Raw genomic sequence first — 21,460 nt, 5'->3', positions numbered from 1 at the left:
ATACTTCAACAAGGCAATTCCGGTTTCAATAGCATTTTCTGCCACTTTTATATTGCTTTAAATTTATTTATATAGAATTGCAATTGTGCTGTTAATTTGGCATTCAGTTGTGAAAAGTGGTAATAAGGCTAATAAAAACAATAAGTAATGAGGCTAATAAAAGCATTAAGTAAATCATGCCTACATATTTTAAGAAGCCCTTAGATTTTTACGAATATTTTATTTGGCTACACATTTCCAGTGTTTTTTGTTTAAATTTTGCATGATTTTCTCGGTAGAAGAAAAATCTTTCAAGCCCCATGTTACATTTCTTCAGGAACAAATTACAAGTTGCATCAGAGTCTAATGCAACATATGCCTTAGGTGTTGGTGTAACTTCAACTAGCATTGCACTTTTCAGGGGTCCCAATACTGGCGCTTCACCAATGATGTAATGGATGCTGGCTATCCTAAGCTGATTGTAAAAGGATTTGGAGGACTGAATGGGAAAATTATCGGAGCTCTTTCAGTAGCTCACTACAGAAGCAGGCCAGAATCTGTGCATTTTTTCAAAGAAGGTAGGTCTGTTGTTTTCCCGTGTCTACCAGGTGCATTAAAGAAGTGGTAAATCCTTTTATATTTTCTATCTATGTGGTCATCTTGGTAAAAATACAGGAGTGGTGTACCACCGGTCTTCCCTTGTGTAGTCTGAATTGATGCTTTTGCCATTGTGAGTAAAGTGATCATTTGCCTCTAGCATCCATATGGCTTCTGCCCAATAAAGGTAGATGCACAGTGGGATTTTAGCTGTGCAGTGGGATGATCTTCACATATATAACACTTAACATTTGCTCCTGATGTTTTTCGCTCTTCTATCCTAGGATCACAATGGGGGCAATACAGTAGGAATCAGTGGGAAGGTGCAGTTAAAACCTGACTAATGAAGCTTATTTCTTTGAAATATATTGCATTAAGGGCTTCTTTCTCTTGCTGGTACACCTGTCATTCAGCATAATAAGAGAGTCTTTGATGCTTTAAGTCAAATAAGTGACTTAATTAAATCAGCAGGAAAGTAGTAGTTTCAAAGGGAAGCAATGGGATGATGCATAGTAGCAGTCAATTTCAAAGAAGCATTAGGCATTTCATGAATGTGGAAACATTAAAGTAGCATCCATAGCATTCTGATTTTTTTAAAAAAACAACAACTTAAAACTTAAAAAATGGTGTTGCTACTTTATTCTCACTGATAAAAAGATTTTAAATGGCTTTATCTTAACAATTTAAATATGTATTTTTAAGTCTGGTTATTGTTTAATACTATTAAGCAGGGGTAGGTTTCTACCGGTTCTGTCCACCTCCGTAGAACCGGTAGCTCTGAAGAGCAGCAGACACAGAACCGGTTCTATGTCTGCTGACGTTTTTGCTCACCCACCCACCCGGGCTGTTACCTGATCTTTATTTCCTGATTTTTCAACTTCAGCTGCCGAACGAGGCACAGCTGCAGTTAAAAAAGCAGAAAAAGAGGGCTGTTTCAAAGGCTGCTTCATGCTGATGACGATTTACAGGTGTGAGGCTCACTCACAGCGTGCAGGGAAGCACATCATAAATCACCAAACCTCGTAAATCCCGAACCGGTAGTTAACCCTGTTGTATCCCACCCCTGCTATTAAGCTCCTTCCTCTATCAAAAATATTATTTTACTTGTTGCCTAACTGCATCTACATTCATTTTATTGCATATAAACAATTAATACTGTCCCCATGTCACATTTGTTCTTGAAATCAAAGTAACTGAAGGATACTTATTTCTGTTTGATTTAATGGACCACTTTGTTCATTTAGCAGTTTGGCTGCAACAAGCTAAATTTCCATCCAGACACCTCCCTGAACACACAGAAATAAACAAATCCACTGAATGCTATGTAATTAGGATGAGGCAGTTAAAATTTTAGTTTATTTTAAATTTCCTGCAATCTGTCATTTGTGAAATATTATCAGTTGTTAGGCTAGGTCTTTAAAAACTAGGTTTCATTGTACTGTATTACTTTTGGTTTCACTGTTACTTTTCTCCTATAGGTGGCAATGTTCAACAATATATCTACAAACAAAAACCAAAGAAGTGTAAGAAGAAAGTTGTAACTGTGAATTATCCAGTTTATAAACCAAAGACTTTGGTTCTGAGGCAGAGACGCTTTGGACGTGCAGTACAATCTCGTCAGATCTTCCGTAGAATCCGGATAAGGCAGTACCCAGTCATTCGGATCACCCATCATTCGACAGGCATGGTCCTTGTTTTGCCTTGTTTAGAGGCTACGGTTAATTAGGTTGTGCAATGCTTCAGTTCCAAAAATAAGCTCCAAATGAAGCAGCCCAACTGTATGGAGGTTGATTATATCTTGCTCTTTAAATGTTTTGTCACAGGGGCTTTTGTGCCATTAAAATATCTTCTGAATGGTTTTATATCATCTTTGTAATTTCAAGAGATTGTTTTGTGTTTGCAGGAGTACTGCAGCCAGAGGTTAAAATTACATCATATTGGAGAGGATTTCCCAAAGAATTTAATTCTGCTATTTCTGTTCCTAATGAGGAAAATGGGGATGGATACGATTACTATGCATTTGCTAAAGGTATGTTGTGGCTATGACTTCAGATGCTGCCAGTTATTTGAGGCTGTTTCTCATAAGATTATCTGTACTTTTCTTGAGATCCTCAGTTTCAGAAGTTTCAGCCCCGTACCACATTTCTAGTCTCTCCTTAAAATAGTTTAAAGAGCTGGAAAAAATAGAGGTTTGAAAGGCGAGTGAAAAATGTTAATTGTGTATGAGTATTCCATTTTTAAAAATTACTTAAGCAGAAAAACAGATGCGGTTTATATGAATTTAAAATGTGAAATAATTGCTGAGTAACCATTTTTACAGCCCATTTTATTGTATGTATATATAACATACACTTGATAATGGATCTCTCTGAGTGGAATGGAACTGCATCCTTTCGTAGGATGTTAAGTACTGCACACAAAGATGATCAAGAAACCCAGTAAAAGTCCTCAAGTCTGGCAGGACTCCTGAGAATCAAATCCACGGAATTTTCTTGACAGAGTTACAGAAGTGGATTGCCATTACCTTCTTCCAGAAAGCTTTTAAAGAATTCCTAGTGTATACAACCCTAAAATTCTGAGTACTTGTAGTATTAATCTGACCTTGCTTGGCCATCTGAGAAAAATGTTGCCACCTGTTCAGGAAAGAAATTGGGTGGAAAGGTTCAGCTCTATTTGTTTAGCTTAGAACTACTGTCTTACAGTGATTTTTGGAGAAATATGCCTTTATATAACTTATCCTATTCAAAATAACAAAATAATGTTACTGTTCACTTTCTGATAGCCACTGTGTCTTAGCATGGTAAGTAAAGCAGGAATTTTAAATTGTTAGCCAAAATGTGCATGACAAATTTGAAAGAAAAACATGACTTTGTATGAGATATAAAATCAGACAACACTGGATTATACAGGATACTAAATTCAATCCTATGATCAGGCTTGCAACCGATCTTGGATATTTTGCTTTCCATAGAACCCTTTATCTCAATAGATAATAGATAGATAAATGCTAGCAGGACGATAGTTGGCTAGCATTTGTCCTTTCTGGGTAGAAAACAAAAGGTGAGGTAGGAAGAGTTTGCATTTATTTTTTACAAGTGTAAAATGGTCAAGAGGTTTTTTTCCATCCTCCTTTATTCTTTAAAAAGTCTAGCATGGTTACAACATCACTGGGCTGCTTGATACATAATGTTTCTTTCCCTGATCTTTTGGATGGAAGCCTCTATTGTCTAAAGAGCCTGTTGGCGAAAGGAAACTTTAGGCTGCCTTATAAATTCCAAAAAATAAGTACGAGCCCCTTCTCTGTCCTGGTTTGATTTGACTGAATATTTTAGGGTTTTTATCTTACTGAAAATTCAACCCATTTCCCCCAATGTAAGCAGATAAATGAGGCAAATATACCTTAGCCCATTCATCTTACAATCGCTTGAGTTGCTCAATGCTATCTGTCCCTTTGGAGGAATCTATGAAGGACACCAAGGTTTTCTCTGCAATAAAACAGGAGAAACTATCTTACGGCCGCTTTCCAAATGACTGAAATTGCATGGAAAGAAAGGCCTATCTTGAACTGAGGATTTACATGATCAATTGTTTTTCAACTGTTAATACTTGTGTAGTGTGATTTTAACAACCCTGTTCTCCCATTCCATTCCTTTTCAGATAACTACTACAACTTGGATGTGGGCAGCAGAATAGCAAGACCAGTTACAACGCAAACTGGGCAGACGGTGTCCAATGCTTGGTACAAGTGTCCTGCATAATAACTTGGAAACTCAACCAACCTGAAAGAAATGCTTTTGTGTGACAGTTTCTCTAGTTTTTATTAATAAAGACAATCAACTGTACATACAACAATCATTTTTAACATTTAAAAAAGACTGCTTTAAGCTTGGCAGCTATTATACTAATGCAGAAGAAAGGCAGACTAAACCGTATACATCAATTCCAAAATTTGTACAGCATTTAATTAATGTTGCCTCTGTTCAGGCCTCCTCTGCCACCCATTGCATGAGTTATACCTGCAAGAAAGATACAGCAGTTACATATTTTTCTTTCAATGAATGTTCCTTTGCCTTTTGATATTTTAACTATCTGCATTACAAGAATTTCTCTGCCACTATTATTACTGTAAAATAATCATTCCATATCTTATTTTGAATATCACAGCCACCACATCCACAATTTGGAATGGATAATTCTGTTCCATTACACCCATCTTAACCAAGCCTCGTTCTGGAAGCTGAATGGGGAATATCCTAAACTTCATTCAAATATTAATGGGAACAGGTTTTTGGAATTCTGGGAATTACAGCAGTATGATTAGTAAAAATGAGGTCTTAAAGTTACCATTAAGTGGAATTAACATACATACTTAAGACAAACAGCTTCAAGTCATTGAAAATATTGCTTCTAACAGGGTTTTCAATTTTAAAAAAGTTTCAGCTTAGAAATCACTATTTCTTTTTTTTTGTCCATGTAAGGTATTTTTTTTTTGTATTTACTATGAGTCATATCTCTTTACTGCACTCTGTTCTTGATCTTCTTTAAATGTTTTCATTTTCTTCGTAACTGAAACAACTAACTTAGTTGGTATATACATGTCAAGCACAAATGTGAAGGATCATTTAAGCTGATTTATCACTATGCCCAGGAATCTTCTTAATTAAGGGTCATCACCTGCATAAGTTAGATAAGGGTCAATGACATTTAAGGGGGATTAGACCTAGTTTACTTGTGGCTACGTAGGGATTCCAGGCTGATTCCTCTTTTCACTCCGCCCCCAGGTTCTGCCATTCCTTCTCTTACAACATGTAAGCTAGCAGGGGGGTCCTACATTTTTCAAAATTTCTACACTGTATGCATACTTCATTTTTTTCAAGAGTAAGTAATGCAACTTATTTAACTAAGCCCCACTGGGATTGAAATATACTCACCCCTGTGTCTATTAAACTGACGACCACGAACTCCAGCCCTTAAGGTCGGAGGCTGAAGTCTAACGCGTCGGAAGGGTTTGGGATGATTGCTGCTTGTATCTGGAAAAGAAATAATGGGGCATCGATTTTCTTAAGGTACCACCTGATTTTTGTACTGCAGGATTGTGTGGCTTTAACAAATAAAATATTTAACTAGAAAATAAGTGGCTGGTTTTTTTCTATATGCAACTTTGTAGTTTTTTCTATATGCAACTTTGTGAATGGTTGTTTTTATATGGAACTTCAATGAATGGAAATACAAGCAAACTCCTGTAAAGTTTTTTTTTTTAAGTGTTTTGTCAAACATCTGGAGGATTGATGATCAGAGTTCATGCCCAAATGGATCTTTAAGTTACAGAGAGTGATTAGTGAGAATCCTTCCTTTTCATATCCACAGACTGCAATCTTTTCTACAATAAAAGCTGAAATGGTGGAGAAATACAAAACCATCAGGGGCTCAATTATTCTTTGTTTGATGTCCCATATCAATAAAAATTCATAAGTACAGGTAGTCCTCAATTTATTATCATAACGTAGACCAGAATTTTCATCATGAGTCATGACAGTTGTTAAGTCAAGGCACTCACCTGACCACACCCAGCTTTATGTTTTTTTTTAATGGTAGTCGTTAAGTGAATGCCACAATCATTAAGTGAATCCATATATTCCCATGGGTGGGTTTTTTTGGGAAACTGGCAATCATGATCATATGACTCAAAATGTTGCAACCAGACATATAGATAAGCCTGGTGACAGGCATCTGAAATGCAGTCATGTTGACTACTGGGATTTATGCAGCCATTGGAACTCCGGGGACTGGATCCTAAGTAGATTTGGGGGCTCTGTCACAACTTCCAGTGCTTAAGTGAGGACTACCTGTACTCCAATGATGGTTCCATAGATCCAAGATTTGATGGAGTTATATATACCTGCAGATGAACTAGACGGAGGATCTTGACTGGTAGAAGGAAGATCTGATTCATCAGGAGTTTGAGATGATTCCTCCTCTTGCTGGCTATCAATGTCTAGACCTACCTCTGAAGAAATTCTAGAACAAAAGGAACAACAACAACCCAAAAAATATATACAAACACAGAACCCCAGGAGAATAGCCAGGCTTTTAAGGCCCTCTGAAATACCTTAATTTTACTCAGAAAACCACCATAACTTTGGAAGCAGCCTACACTTTATGTTCACCCACACCTAGCGATGGCACAGGAGATGACATATTCAGTGGTGAAACCTGAATTTCATCTTTATTGTTCTAGCAAAGTAACACCATATCTGTGAGAACTAGTATGGAGACTTTTATTTCCTTTTATTGGTGGAATAAGAAAAAAATGGAAGCGGAGAAGTAAATCTCTCACTGGTTTTCTCCAGCTCTGTGTTAGTTCTCTGCTAATTTTTACTACAAGTAATATGTATTGAGACTATTTCTATTACAGTTGAGCAAAATAATAATGGTGTTTTGCTCTAAGAAAATTTAGTCAGTTTAAAAAAAAAAGCTCAACTGAACACTGGGAAAACTTAGCAATGAAGTTATCAAGTCCATCTATCAAAATTACTTCAAGTGGCTCTATAGCCACATTATGATCAATAACAAAGTACATAATTATCAAGAATTAACTATACTTAGCCTTAGTCAGAGCAACAAAGTTGGATAAAAGAACAGAAAAATAACTCAGATGCATAGAAACGTCCCCAAAACATTTACTTGTGCTTCCTAATTTTATCTGCTGTTAAGTTTCAATATCCTCAATATCAGAAGAGAACTAGTTTCAACTAGAATGCTAATCGATGTTATTTTCTATTATGAGCCTAGTGAACTTGCAAATCACTCCCTGGATCCCTCTGGCAATTTTATATAGGGATTGTATTCCTGCAGAGGGATCAAAAAGGAAAAGCAACTCATAAGGACTACTACTAATAAATATTTGGCAGAATGTCACAGGTCCAGATGCAAGTCATTCTGGCCAGGAATGGATAATTGAAATTCTGCTTTCGGCAGTCCATCTGTTATGGCACAAAACCTCCTATCCAAACAGATTGGGCTTAAGAGTGCTCTCAGACCGGAAAGTAGAGTGGCTCTGCCAGAACAAAGTCCAAACAGATGTTAAGAGTATATTACTCTTGGAGAAATGGGAATATTCTGGTAGGTAAAACCACCATATTGTTTGTTTTCAAAACGCAAAAGATTCAGTGATAGGTAATGAATGATCAGAACGTCAGCATTTCAGTTAGATCAAGGGTGTCAACACACTGTCATCATGTGACATATCACAACATTTTCCTCCTTCGCTAAACCAGGGGTGGGCGTGGCCAGCGCGTCCCGCAGGCCGCGAGTTTGACATCCCTGAGTTAGATTGTACCTATCTTGTTCAGGTGCTTTTGCAGGCCAAACCTGATCGTAGCGAACCGAAAACTTCAACTTACCCTTCCGATTCTGCCTCCACAAAAACCTCGTCACCATCATCACCTGTTCCAGATTCTGAAGTGGTAGATAAGTTACCAGTGGAAGTTGTAACCATTGGAACAGATTGGGAGGCGTGCTCGGAAGCATCAGCAGAGGTGCTTTCAGTAAATACAGACACTGAAAATGGGGGAGAACGGTGTAAGCCAAATCTACCCAAGATGATGCTTTCTCTCTCCCCATTACAAAAAACGCTATAGTAAAAAAAAAAACCCACATTTGGAAAGTAGAAATGTGTGTTATTATGTATCTTTATATTGTTAAACATTCTTGCTTCTGTTACTTGCCAGTCAGAACAATTGGCATCATCAAAATATGAAATCTGCCAACTGCCTTTGTACTTCTGTAGCCCCTATTACTATTCACCTAAAGTGTAGCATCTTACCAAGTCCCTGAAAAGGTTTAACATTGCTTCAAATTAAGCCCAGCACTCTCAAATTTCATACCAACTCCAACCACGATTCCTGGACTCTCATAAAAAGTTAAAAATGAACCTAGCTTCCCAAAAATTGCTTATACAGCCCCAGCCAGAAGAATATCATGTCTGTGTATTACAAATTCAATAAAAACACCTTTACTGCTTTCAGGGCATGTGCAATTATAGAAAAATTGTAGTCTGTGCTTACAAGTTTCCGGTAGTAAAGCAATGGCCTTCTGCCTTGAGGTGACCAAGATTGAATTTTATGTTGATTTTGGGGTAGGAGAGAGAATCAATCATAATTAGGGATTTGTAGGATTTTACATGAAACACAGATATCTATTTTTGAACAGACACAGCATCAGAGGAGGTGGAGGAAACTAGAGTGTCATAAACTACACTTTTTGTTATGTGATAATAAACTTGGATCCGCTGATCTAGTGTTTCTCTGAACACTGAAAAGCATCAACATCTGTTTTCCCACCAAATAGTTCCATTTCTGTCAACAAACATTCTGCTCTAATAACACTATTAGGAATGCATGATCTGTAGAAACGGAGCTCACCAGGTGCTGCAACTTGTAGTGGAGTTGTTGGGACACTACGACCCCCTGATTCTTCTTCATGGGCAAGAAAGAGAGGTGTTTCATACATTCCTAGCCCTATCAAGAATTGGGGGAAAAAATTACTTTCATGCAGTCTCAAAGGCACAGTATTCAACCAATAAAGCATTTGATTCTATGTTACCTTAATAGAAAAGCCCAGTTTTTGTTTTTTTTAAGGAATTCAAAACTTACCTAATATCTGTACTTTGAAAAAGCAGAAACACAGCAATTTTTCTGGGAAAACTTTTGGACTGTTTTTTTAGATACTGGGTTAATGAAACAATTAAAAGTAACAATCTAAAGTTCATTTAGAAATCCCATATCCATGTTTAATGGATATGAACTATCCTACCCATTTATGTTTGATATCCATATCGTATGAATGATTTAAAGAATTTCCTCAGTGCAAATCCTAACTGAATGTAGATAAATATGTGGATGTGTGCTTTTAAAGAGGCAACAAATGATCTAAAAAGTGGTATCGGGATTTTTTTTTCATATTTGCTGCATTTGTTTGCACTTCTCTGTTAGAATGGCAGCAGAAAGTTCTCCGGTTTGAGTTCTTTTTTACTTACATTTAATGCCGCCAACTAAAAATAAAGGGAGCTAGTTTGATATAGTGTTTAAAGCATAAGTCTACAAACTAGAAGACCAAGAGCAAAGCCAGCTGGGTGACCTTGGGTTAGTCACTCTCTCTCAGACCTAAGGAAAAGGTAGTAGCAAATCACTTCTGAAATCTTGCCAAGAAAACTGCAGGGACTTGTCCAGATGGTCACCAAGAGTCAACACTGACTTGAACAGAACAAAACACTAACTAGGTATAAAAGAGAAGCACAAGTTCATATATCTATACCTCCTTGTGATGCAAGTTGACCAAGATCTGATTGGCCAGAGGTTTGTGGCATATCTTCAGGAGGTCCAAACCTGAACCGAGGAACTCCAGCAACCTGAGGAGAGCTGGAAGACAGATTACATTTCATTTTACCCATCAGTAACTACACTGCTCAAAAAAAATAAAGGGAACACAAAAATAAGACATCCTAGATCTGAATGAATGAAATATTCTTATTAAATACTTTGTTCATTACATAGTTGAATGTGCTGACAACAAACTCACACAAAAATTATCAATGGAAATCAAATTTAGCAACCCATGGAGGTCTGGATTTGGAGTTACGCTCAAAATTAAAGTGGAAAAAAACACTACAGGCTGATCCAACTTTGATGTAATGTCCTTAAAACAAGTCAAAATGAGGCTCAGTAGTGTGTGTGGCCTGTATGACCTCCCTACAACTCCTTGGGCATGCTCCTGATGAGGTGGCGGATGGTCTCCTGAGGGGTTTCCTCCCACACCTGGACTAAAGCATCCCCCAACTCCTGGACAGTCTGTGGTGCAACGTGGCGTTGGTGGATGGAGCGAGACATGTCCCAGATGTGCTCAATTGGATTCAGGTCTGGGGAACGGGTGGGCCAGTCCATAGCATCAATGCCTTCGTCTTGCAGGAACTGCTGACACACTCCAGCCACATGAGCTCTAGCACTGTCTTGCATTAGGAGGAACCTAGGGCCAACCGCACCAGCATATGGTCTCACAAGGGGTCTGAGGATCTCATCTCGGTACCTAATGGCAGTCTGGCTACCTCTGGTGAGCACATGGAGGGCTCTGCGGCCCCCTAAAGAAATGCCACCCCACACCATTACTGACCCACTGCCAAACCAGTCATGCTGGAGGATGTTGCAGGTAGCAGAACACTCTCCACAGTGTCTCCAGACCGTCATGTCTGTCACATGTGCTCAGTGTGAACCTGCTTTCATCTGTGAAGAGGACAGGGCGCCAATGGCTAATTTGCCAATCTTGGTGTTCTCTGGCAAATGCCAAACGTCCTGCATGGTGTTGGGCTGTAAGCACAACTCCCACCTGTGGATGTCGGGCCCTCATACCACCCTCATGGAGTCTGTTTCTGACTGTTTGAACAGCCACATGCACATTTGTGGCCTGCTGGAGGTCATTTTGCAGGGCTCTGGCAGTGCTCCTCCTGTCCCTCCTTGCACAAAGGCGGAGGTAGCGGTCCTGATGCTGGGTTGTTGCCCTCCTATGGCCTCCTCCACAACTCCTGATGTACTGGCCTGTCTCCTGGTAGTGCCTCCATGCTCTGGACACTACGCTGAAAGACACAGCAAACCTTCTTGCCACAGCTCGCATTGATGTGCCATCCTGGATGAGCTGCACTACCTGAGCCATTTGTGTGGGTTGCAAACTCCGTCTCATGCTACCACTAGAGTGACAGCACCGCCAGCATTCAAAAGTGACCAAACCATCAGCTAGAAAGCATAGGAACTGAGAAGTGGTCTGTGGTCACCACCTGCAGAACCACTCCTATATTGGGGATGTCTTGCTAACTGCCTATGCTTTCCACCAGTTGTCTATTCCATTTGCACAACAGCATGTGAAATTGATGCTACCTAAGTGGACATTTTGATTTCACAGAAGTGTGATTGACTTGGAGTTACATTGTGTTGTTTAAGTGTTCCCTTTATTTTTTTGAGCAGTGTAATTCTGCATCACTGTAAGAGTTAGAAAAAAATTGAAATTATAAAGGAATTACAGTATATTATTTTTGGCAACTGAAAATATATTTCTATAAGGTTTTTAACATTGGAGTCCTATGGTTTTAATAGTTTTAATTGTTTTTAAATATTTGTCATCATTATGACTTTGGTTGTGTTTTTGTTTTTCCATGAATCATGCATGTGAGATGGGTGGCTATACAAATTAAACAAACAAACAAATAGATAAATAAGAGAAAGAGAATTAATGTATAACAAGTGAAGAAATCCATACATTCTATAGCAGTGATCCCCAACCTTTTTGACGCCGCCGCCCGGTACCGGCATCAGCTGGGCGCCGCGCGCCCAGTACCGCATCAACTGGCGCCGCCATCTTTTTGACGGAAAAGTGCTCCGGTGACCTCACCGGAAGCACTTTTTCGCCAAAAAGATGGCGGCGCTAGTGCTCCGTGAGCTTTTTCGGTAGAAATGGCTTTCTACCCGGAAAGCTCACGAGCGTTGGCGCCGCCATCTTTTTGATGAAAAGTGCCCGGTGAGCTTTCTACCCGGAAAAGCTCAACGGAAGCACTTTTACCAAAAAGATGGCGGCGCCCAGCAACCAGCGGCCCGGTAAGACTTGTTCCGCTGGACGTGCGTCCGCGGACCGTGGTTGGGGACCCCTGTTCTATAACATTTAAAAGGCTTGCTGGTCTTTTGTTGGTCAAAATCCACTTACTGAATTGCTTCTGCAAATCCATCTGTACGATGTGGTACCACCAATGTTGGGGTGCTTGGAACTGTCCGGTCTTCATCATCAAAGAAATGCTGCTGCTAGAAAGAGATATTAACAGCTATTTGTACTGTTTTTCTTTAAAAGTATCATCTGTCATTCCATGTCCCACACTAAACAAGTTTTTAAAAGGCTAGATTATTTTTATAAATCTGCACAGTCTCTGCTTTGGATCACTGAACAACTTAGTTGAGTGAGTACTTTGAGGAAATTCTGGAATAACTAAAACATTTCAGTTGAAACATTTTGTACTGATTTCCCAATCATGCTGAATTCAAAGAATACAGGACTGTTACTAAGCCTTTGACCCATCTAGTTTATCAAGGATAGGAAACAAAATATAAATACAGCTGGATACAGTGCCATTCCAGTGAAAGCGGAATAGGTTATTTTAGTACTCCACTTGAGGATGGGAGTATTTGCTGCAGTATCATCACCAAACCATTTTCAATCAGAGTGGATGGGCATGTCTTTTTTACAAAAACTGTTTCATTATTTTTAATCAAATACATACTATTTTGAATTCAATCAAAATGGAACTTATTTCAAAGAACACAATAAGATCCTTTACCAGTGCAGGGAAGGAGATCATTACTTACCATGCCACCTATGCCCGGAGTTAGTTGGAGTCCACGTCCCACAGACTGCCTCCGAGTCATTTGTATCCTCTATATACCCAAGAAAATTTTTAAAAAGTTTCAGTGATTTCAGTAGAAAATGCCCATTTTAAAATAATATTAGAGTTGGGAAGATTATTCTGTTTTGAGATCAATCAGAATCTTCCATTGTGCTAAACCAAAATGTGACTTGGTTGATTTTAGCTTGAAATGCTAGATGCATCTAGCCATAGTGTTTAACAATGATTTATGGTTCAGTGTTATATTGGTTATTGCTTTTCCAAGAAATGACAGAATGCAAGTATGAAGTCAGCCATTGTCAGTTTTGCAAATGCTTATTTTTGAATTCTGCTATTACACTTGACTATGAATTCTAATGTATTTACTCAGAACACATTCTCAACATTAGCATTTAAAATATATATTTCTGCTTAAAATAAGCACGTGTAGGCATTTTAAGGATTTCTTTTCTCTGGTGAGGAGGAATGTAACATCCAGAAAGTCCTGGTGGCTTCTGGTTTGAGCTTCTTCTGCGACAGACCGAAACCTCGTCTCTGTGAGGCTTGGTTCGCAGCTAAGCCACCCCGTAGAGGTGGTGAAGAGGGGGAGACTGCCTGCAGAGTTGAGGAGAGCCACATCTCTCAGGCATGATATTCCCCTCTGAAAAAAAATCGGGGCCAGCCAAAAGAGACCCCGCGCCAGCCAAAGAAATCGCGCACACAACACCAACGCTACACACCCCTCCTTTCCAGCCGGTCATGTGTGGATCAGCTCAAGAGCTGGGGTGGGGCCAAGGCCATCGCCCGGGGAGCGCCCGCTGCTTTCCTGCGCCAGGGCCGGGCGGTGGCATGCTGCACGGAGACGGATGGTCCGTGGCTGCCCAGCTCCCATTTCCTGCCGCTCAGCGGCCTCCGCTCTCACCGCCTAGGCTCCACTCAGGCGTCCGGCTGGGGCTGTCAGGAGTTGCTACCGCCGGCGCGGCTCCAGTCCCGTGTTGCCTTGGGAAGGAAAGGCAAAACCAGGAGCTGCTGCGCCTGAGCCTCCGGTGCCGCTGTTGCTGTTGCAAAGCGCCGCCGCGGCTCTTCCTTTTTGCCTTTCCCTTCCCGAGGCAATGCGGGACTGGAGCCGCGGCGGTGGTAGCAACTCCTGACTCAGGGGCCTCCGAGGGGAGGGGAAGGAGGAGAAGGGGGAAAGGGGGTGGCGATTCCCAAAAAATCGGAATTCCGATTTTAATCAGAAGAATATCATGTCTGATCTCTCCTCCCCAGCTGGCCATTACTCCCTTTCCCGAAGGTGGTTGCAGCGGTGGTCAGAAATGGCCACCACAAAGAAGAACTCGACCGAAAAAGAATGTGCAGGAGGAAGATAAGAAGAAAAAGTTTTGGTTGACTGGGTCAAACAGCAAAAGCAACAAATAAGGTACCCTGGAATTGAAACTATTAAAAAACAATAACATTGTTCCCTAAGAAGATTTTTAAGCTGCGAAGGAGAGAGAAAAGGGAAAATATTTGGTTTTCTCCTTTTCCTATACTGACAGCTAAGAGACTTAAGCAAGAAATTGGAAAAAAATCCACTTTGACATCAATAGGCATTTAATGCCTGAAATAAAAAGTCAAAGGGATAATAAAGATTTCTGGATAATTAAAAGCTTTTGAAAACAGGAAAGGAGAGAAAAACAATAAAAGGGCAGGATCTGGAAGGGAGGAGACTGTCTGGAATTAAAAAAGAACTTACAGCAATCTCAACAAGACTTCCAAAAGATACATTCTAATTGAAACATCGCAACAAAAACCCCAGGAAGAGAAAGTCGAAAAAGAAATAAGAAGATATAACTCGGGACTATCTGGACTACTTGACGATTTCTGGATTCTTGGTTATTGTTTTGAATGAATAAAATCAATCGGGTGGTTGTTTAAAACTGTTTAAAATGGCTCCACTTTTAGAAGAACTGAAAATGGAACTTAAAAAGTACAAAGAAGATGCACAAGAAGGGAGAGGTTCTTTTGGCTTCGTATTTCAGTTTTTAGAAATGGAGATTTGGAATTATGAGAAACAACAAGAAATGCCTACAGAACAAGAAGATTGTGACAAAGAAGAAGCCATCTTTAATGAACAAGTAATCTTAGATGGGGGGGGGGGAAGGAAAGGAGGGAAAGAGAATGGAAAGTTTAAGATTGGGAAAAACAACTCCCCCCAAAAAATAGAGTGAAAAATAAGTATAAAATCAGAAAGCAACAGAAGAGGGAAGTGCAGAAGAGAGAATTAGAACTAGAGAGACAAGGGGGTAAAAAGGGAAGGGAGAAGAAGAGGGGGAGGAAAGAAAGGAAAAGAAGTTATAAAGGACAGAAACAAAATATAGAGAAATATAGAGGGCCTATTTAGAGATAATGGGTGAAAACTTAATGGAAAAAGGGATTCTGCAAAGGTACATAAGATAGTATGGTTATATTAGAAACAGAAATAATTTTAGAAAATATGAAACAATGTATGATTAAAATGTCTGATAAAATAGCTATCGTAATTCAGTGGAATGCTTGTCAATAAATAAATGTAACAAAAGGTATATTTAATGATTTATAAAACATATGTGAAGAGAAATAAGGGAAAAATTAATTATGGAGATTATATGTGTTTTTAAGGAAGTATGATATTTAATTGAAAAGAAGTGTTATTAATGATAGAACTGAACTGGAATGGAATGAGGGTTTATAATTACATATATTTACAATCTTTCTTTTTTTTAAAAAAAGAATATAGTGTGTATTATAAGAATGTACCAAGCAGAATTCAATTGGAAGTTATGTATTATGTATTATATTGAAGGTCATAACCTTAAGGTATATACTGAAGTTTAAATAAGAGTTGAATGGATGTAATTAAAAGATATAAAGGTGTCATACTCCAATTACTAACTACAGGAGAAAATTTGTTTAATGAGAAAAGATAATATAAAATTGAAACAGAACAGACAAAAGTATAAATATAATGATTTGAATTGAGATGAGATAATCAAAATAAAATTGAGAAATTAAAAGAAGGGAAAAACTATATAGAAAATGTAAAATAGTATAAGATATGGAATAGAATACAAAAAGGAGCATGAAATTGAGCTTTGTGTCTGTATAAAGAAGTTCAACCCGGGACCATGCTATTTTAAAAAAGATGTTTTACTTGTATTTTGTATGTGTGAAAACCCAAATAATACTTTATTTAAAAAAAAAAAAACATCCAGAAAATCTAAAAGCTACAACATTCAGACTCTAAACCAAAAAATCATGGTCAATTTGGTTCACTTTAAAATCTCATTCTAGAACATCCTTTCTTTAAAAATCTACCTTAATGAAATTCCTCTTGACCACTCTTCTAAATCATATAGATTAATTGCACAAAATAAAAAAATAATCTAATCCACATCATCTAATGGGGGAGTCAAGCTATTCTCCAAAGCACCTGATGGCAGGACAAGAAGCAATAGATGGAAACTAATCAAGGTGAGAAGCAACCTAAAACGAAGGAGAAATTTCCTGACAGTTACAACAATTAACCAGTGGAACAACTTGCCTCCAGAAGTTGTGAATGCTCAAACACTGGAAATTTTAAAGAAGAGATTGGATAACCATTTGTCTGAAATGGCATAGGACTTCCTGCCTAAATAGAGGTTTGGACTAGAAGACCTCCAAGGTCCCTTCCAACTCTGTTATTCTATTCTGTTTTCTATTCTAATGGGAAAGGAAGCAAGAAGAGAGGTGAGTTGTTTCTCCTTTATCCTTAAATAGTACCATTCCTTTTGGAGATGGTGATGCATTTAGGAGATATAACATTAAGGCATAGAGCAAAGAGTTTTGGATAGCCCACTGGGCTTAAGCAATTTAGAAACTTAAGAAAACTTAACCTAATATATCTGAATTGGGGAAGGGGAATAGCCAGAATAAAACTAAAACAGCAGTATGTAAGAGCAATGGTTGGGATACAACCCCAGATATCAAAGGCAATCTTTGGTTCTCCACTATTATTTTGTTTGGCTCCAGTGACCACTATTTGTGCTGAGGATAACAGTGCAAAACATTTGGAGTGCCCCAGATTGTCCATTAACGCTTGTAACAGATTGCTTACTGAATCTTATTGGACTCAATAAGATTTCCTTCTGAATAGGGCTACGTGGGATTGCATTCACAACTAGAAAACTGGAGCTCAAATCTCACATTGCTGTAAAGAATACTGAGTAACTTGATCTTCCAGCTTAATTAAAAACTCTTATCTCTTTCTCCTAACTCAAGTATCTAGCTCTTTATCTAGCTTCACTAACATAAGGGGAAAAAATCTCTACATAGCCCAACATTCATGTTGAACGTGTTTTAGAGAGTTACGAATTGCAAACATGGCAAACCATTATGTAAATTGGGCCCATTGGATAAATATGCAGAAATAATATTTGTTTATTGTTTATATTTCAGTTTGAAGGGGTTAAATTTTGAAATAGATGCCAAATACAATAATCCTGAGCATTTTTATTGCTTTTTGTGCAAATATACTGCAAAGCGTGAGGAGAAAAATAAAACTTGGCCTTACTACATCATAACTATCTAGGAGAGGATTTGTATTTTGCTGAGACAAATAAGCAATGAGCAATCTTTCAAAGCCACACGAGCAAGAACATTTCTGTGTAGTCTTCCCTCTGGTTCTCGCACCTGCACTGGAGGTCCCAGCTCCTGAGGCGGGGCAGGAATAGCATGGATAGTTAATCGTGGAGGTAAAGGATGAGGTCGAGGTGGACGGGGAACTTGTCTCTCAGAAGCAGAGGTTGGTTGCTGTTCCCTTGAGCTTTCCTGAGAGAATGTAGACTCTACGGTACCTGTGCTCCCATCGCCTGATGATATGGAAATGTATGTAATTAAATATACTTACAATATATTTGCATATATTGTATATATAATTATATATAATTATAATTACAAAGGCACATTTGTAACTCCAAATCATTTCACGCCTCCTAAATCGTACTCAATTATATTTTCTGGAACACATATTTCAATATATCACCAACAAAAAATCTTGAGCTTAACAAAACATTTTGTCAAGGCAGACAGGCCTGATTGTGAACTTTCAGAGATTTTAAAGCATCTTTGCTTAGTTGAGATAAGGAATTAGATGTTTATCCAGCAAAAAAGAATCAGAAGCAAATGAAACAAAAAAAAGAAAAAAGAAAAGAAAACATCAAGTTTTAAAATGATTTCAATGACTTAAAACTATTTATACATATTTTTCTAAAATCAAGGGCATAAAACATAGATACCGCTATTGAATAACCTTCCCAAAAGATTGTTTCCTTTAAACAAATGTGTACTACTAGAGAAAACATCCAGTTAACCATACCACAGTTCTGGGAGTCAGCTGCCCTTTGGCTATTTTCACCTCCAACAATACTCTCTTCAGTTTCTGTACTGGGATCCATTCCATCAGCACCCTGAAATAAGAATGGATATCAGGAATTAGATTTAATATCAACACGGGTGAAGAGAGAAATTTTTTTTTGACATTTCCTGCTGTGGATTCTTTCTGAACTGAAAAATTACCGCCAGTGCTTCAAGCTAAATGGCTATCCATCTTGATCAGTGATATGAGAATTCTGAGAATATTTTCTCCAAGGCGTTAAAATAGATTTGCACATAAAAGATGATTTTTAAAATCATTAATTCTATCCAGGTTAGCAACAAATAATATTCATACCTCGGCATCATCTGCTTCATATCCATCGTTACCATCTACACTGCCAGTGCTTTCATTGCTATCTTCGCCTTCATCTCCCATTCCTGTGTCTTCATCATCATCATCCTCATCATCTTCTTCTTCATCTTCGTATTCCTGAAAAATATTGTTTATTTTAAGTATACCGAACCATGGGATGAAGTAATGGTCTTTGAGAACTAAATGGATCTTTCTTTAAGAATGAAAAGATGTGATATTTCAAATAATAGAAGTGCTATTGTCACAAAAGGCAGAAAGGGTCATAAAAATGAAAATATGACTGCATTCTTGGATAAATGTCTGAAATTATTCCTAGAAGCCCTAGCTGTTGGAAATACAAACTTCAAATTCAGAATTTATGTAACTTTTAGAAATAAAATGGTAATAGATTTTTAAATTAGTAAAATACTTTCTTTTTATCTATATATATAAAAGCGAAACACCAATTACGCATCATCACAAAATCTCCAGAACCGTAAAGCCTACAAACTTGAAATTTGGCATATATGTTCCTCTTGGATTTTAGGTGCTCACTAAGAAAGGATTTTTCAAAATGACCATCAGAGCATTAGTATTTTGTATATTATTATTAACACGCTCTGATGCTAGGGAGTTCTACTCCCCCTTCCCACCTGAAAAGAAATCTGTTCCAAATGTAAAACCCAAGCAGAGGTGAGGAGTTTCAGAATACCAAGCAGCTTCCCCCCCCGCTTATTTTCCTCCCCCCAAATTAAGCCCGATCACATGGTTTCGTAGCGAACCATAGTTAACTAATAGAACCAAGCACATTTTTGTTCTTTGTATTTATCTGAAAATTAGACTGGACCTAGGCACCTTCTAACAGACTCAGGAATATTAAAAGCCAATGTATTACTTGACTATGTTTTAAGATATGTAAATAGTTGCTTCTACAGCACCTGTAAAAAAACACAACCAATAAAATAATACTCAATGGAAGCAAACAGATAGAAACTGAGCCATCATAGGAATTTGGGGGTGTTAAATAGTTGCTTCTTTACTCATAAGTCCACATCAAATAAGAAATACTTCTGCTTCGCCATCGTTTTCCTCGTCTTCATCCTCTTCATCATCACTGTCAATGACAATGACATCATCTCTCTTGCCCTGACACTCTTGGGATGAGGTTGTATTCTGCTGATCTGATTGAAGAGGTCCAAGGTCTATAGGGAGGGACTGAGAAGTTTCCTCGCTATCCTCCATAGGTGTATATTCACCCTGCGTGACACCCTTCAAACAAAGAGAAAGACAATAATGGTCAGGGGAATGAAAACAAATACTATTAACAAGCATCCTCACAACTTTTTTTTCTTCTTTCACAAAACTGGATACAAATGAAAGAAAGTTCTTCATGGAGCTAAAACCTTCACTAGTTCAGTTTTAAAGGCTGTAGCAAATAGGAAACTGGGCTTTAATCTGCCCCAAGAAAGAAGCCACATTTGGATTTTGACCAATAAATAATAAATGGGGCTCTGCATTACAAACTCTGCCCCTTTTGAATATGTGACATCACAGTGAAGGAGTAGGGCTTCCACTGCAAAACTGCTGACATCACTTGAACCCCTTCCCTTGTCCTCTTCTTCCATGGACTTTACTATGCTTCCTGGACTTTGAAGCCTATACATTAAATGAAAACTATTGTGTGAAACTTTAAGAATGAACATGGCTTGAAACGTGAAGCACCCTGGTGTCATGTGACCAACCATTTCAGAACTTCTTTCTTCAGAGGGCATGTCCCTGAATTGACATCTATTTAAGGTGAATTAACTAATGCAAAGACCTCCTAGTCCATCCTAATCACTGAGCGGAGCTATGTAACTGCTAGTTTAAGCAAGAAGGTAGGAAGAAACCAGATATGCATGCCAGGAGAATAGCAATGCAAAGAAAAGCTTCGTCAGAGGAAGAAAGGATGGAAAATAAGCTACAGGAAGTCTAAATTAGCAGGCATGACTTATACAGGTAGATGTCACTGTCCTGTTTAGCAATTATTTAGGAACAGAGTTGCCAGTCCCATTTGTGGTCTCTGAGCAAGGACTAACTATAGTAGAGTAAAAGGCTACTGACAAGTGTAGTATTATGCGCAAACGTGTCATGTATATGCTTCTTTAATTCTCTCTTCTGGTAGTACCTCCTGTCCTGCAAGAGGATTGGGGGATTTTTTTAAGTCTATGTAAAATCCTCTTATAATAAAAATTATGTGAGGATTAGAGGGTCTATGGAGACTGCTGCTGGAAAAAAACAACTGACAAGTAACCCTAATTCAAGGATGACCCAAACTTCCATCCTTCCGAGGTCAGTAAAATGAGGACCCAGATTGTTAGGGGCAAGATGCTGACTCTGTAAACCACTTAGAGAGGGCTGTAAAACACTGTGTAGTAACAGTATATACCGGTAAGTCTAAGTGCTATTGTTAATTCATTCATATGGATATTTCTGGACGTTGCTACAACATACAAATAAGATGTGGAGATTGTTCCTGCAATCAGGAACTTACTTCGCCAATGGAATCCTGTGAATCCTGATTGTAAGCCTGAGCTTCTATTTCTCCATCCGTGCTTTCTTCTGCAGTTACTTCCTCCTGAAATATGTATGACGTTAATTGGGAAATGTTAAGATCATATACACTGCACATCAAAAACACAGTATTTAGAGGCGATTACTGTAACTGTAATAAATTTGCAAATCTTAGCAATATTGTTACTGAA

The 21,460-nt window shown here is 38.4% G+C and overlaps 2 protein-coding genes across 4 annotated transcripts in view; one reads left to right on the top strand and one right to left on the bottom strand.

Moving 5' to 3' along the window:
- The window catches only part of PRG4 (proteoglycan 4), a 34,142-nt gene extending 29,774 nt beyond the window's left edge, over positions 1-4,368 (top strand). Inside the window, exons 19-22 of the mRNA XM_087960002.1 lie at positions 401-557; positions 2,055-2,258; positions 2,480-2,605; positions 4,234-4,368. Coding sequence (XP_087816128.1) covers positions 401-557; positions 2,055-2,258; positions 2,480-2,605; positions 4,234-4,334 — 588 coding nt within the window. The 3' untranslated portion in view covers positions 4,335-4,368. The remainder of the gene's footprint in view (positions 1-400; positions 558-2,054; positions 2,259-2,479; positions 2,606-4,233) is intronic.
- TPR (translocated promoter region, nuclear basket protein) overlaps positions 4,369-21,460 on the bottom strand; it is a 59,878-nt gene continuing 42,786 nt past the window's right edge. For 2 of the 3 annotated variants that reach the window (XM_026669282.2, XM_087960842.1), the window contains 13 exons: positions 21,250-21,333; positions 19,785-19,985; positions 18,720-18,854; positions 18,366-18,456; positions 17,681-17,859; positions 12,975-13,043; positions 12,322-12,416; positions 9,892-9,995; positions 9,000-9,095; positions 7,980-8,136; positions 6,476-6,594; positions 5,508-5,606; positions 4,369-4,592 (listed from right to left, as the gene is read on the bottom strand). In XM_026669282.2, the coding sequence (XP_026525067.1) occupies positions 4,537-4,592; positions 5,508-5,606; positions 6,476-6,594; positions 7,980-8,136; positions 9,000-9,095; positions 9,892-9,995; positions 12,322-12,416; positions 12,975-13,043; positions 17,681-17,859; positions 18,366-18,456; positions 18,720-18,854; positions 19,785-19,985; positions 21,250-21,333 (1,485 nt within the window). In that variant the 3' untranslated portion in view covers positions 4,369-4,536. The remainder of the gene's footprint in view (positions 4,593-5,507; positions 5,607-6,475; positions 6,595-7,979; positions 8,137-8,999; positions 9,096-9,891; positions 9,996-12,321; positions 12,417-12,974; positions 13,044-17,680; positions 17,860-18,365; positions 18,457-18,719; positions 18,855-19,784; positions 19,986-21,249; positions 21,334-21,460) is intronic. The other variant, XM_026669283.2, reaches the window with a different exon arrangement.

This window comes from Notechis scutatus, chromosome 3 (assembly GCF_049901735.1).
Source record: "Notechis scutatus isolate UNSWTSFEM ecotype Mainland chromosome 3, rNotScu1.2, whole genome shotgun sequence".
Lineage (NCBI taxonomy): Eukaryota > Metazoa > Chordata > Lepidosauria > Squamata > Elapidae > Notechis > Notechis scutatus.
The sequence above is the reverse complement of the archived record's forward strand: the minus strand, read 5'-3'. Positions and strand labels throughout refer to the sequence as shown.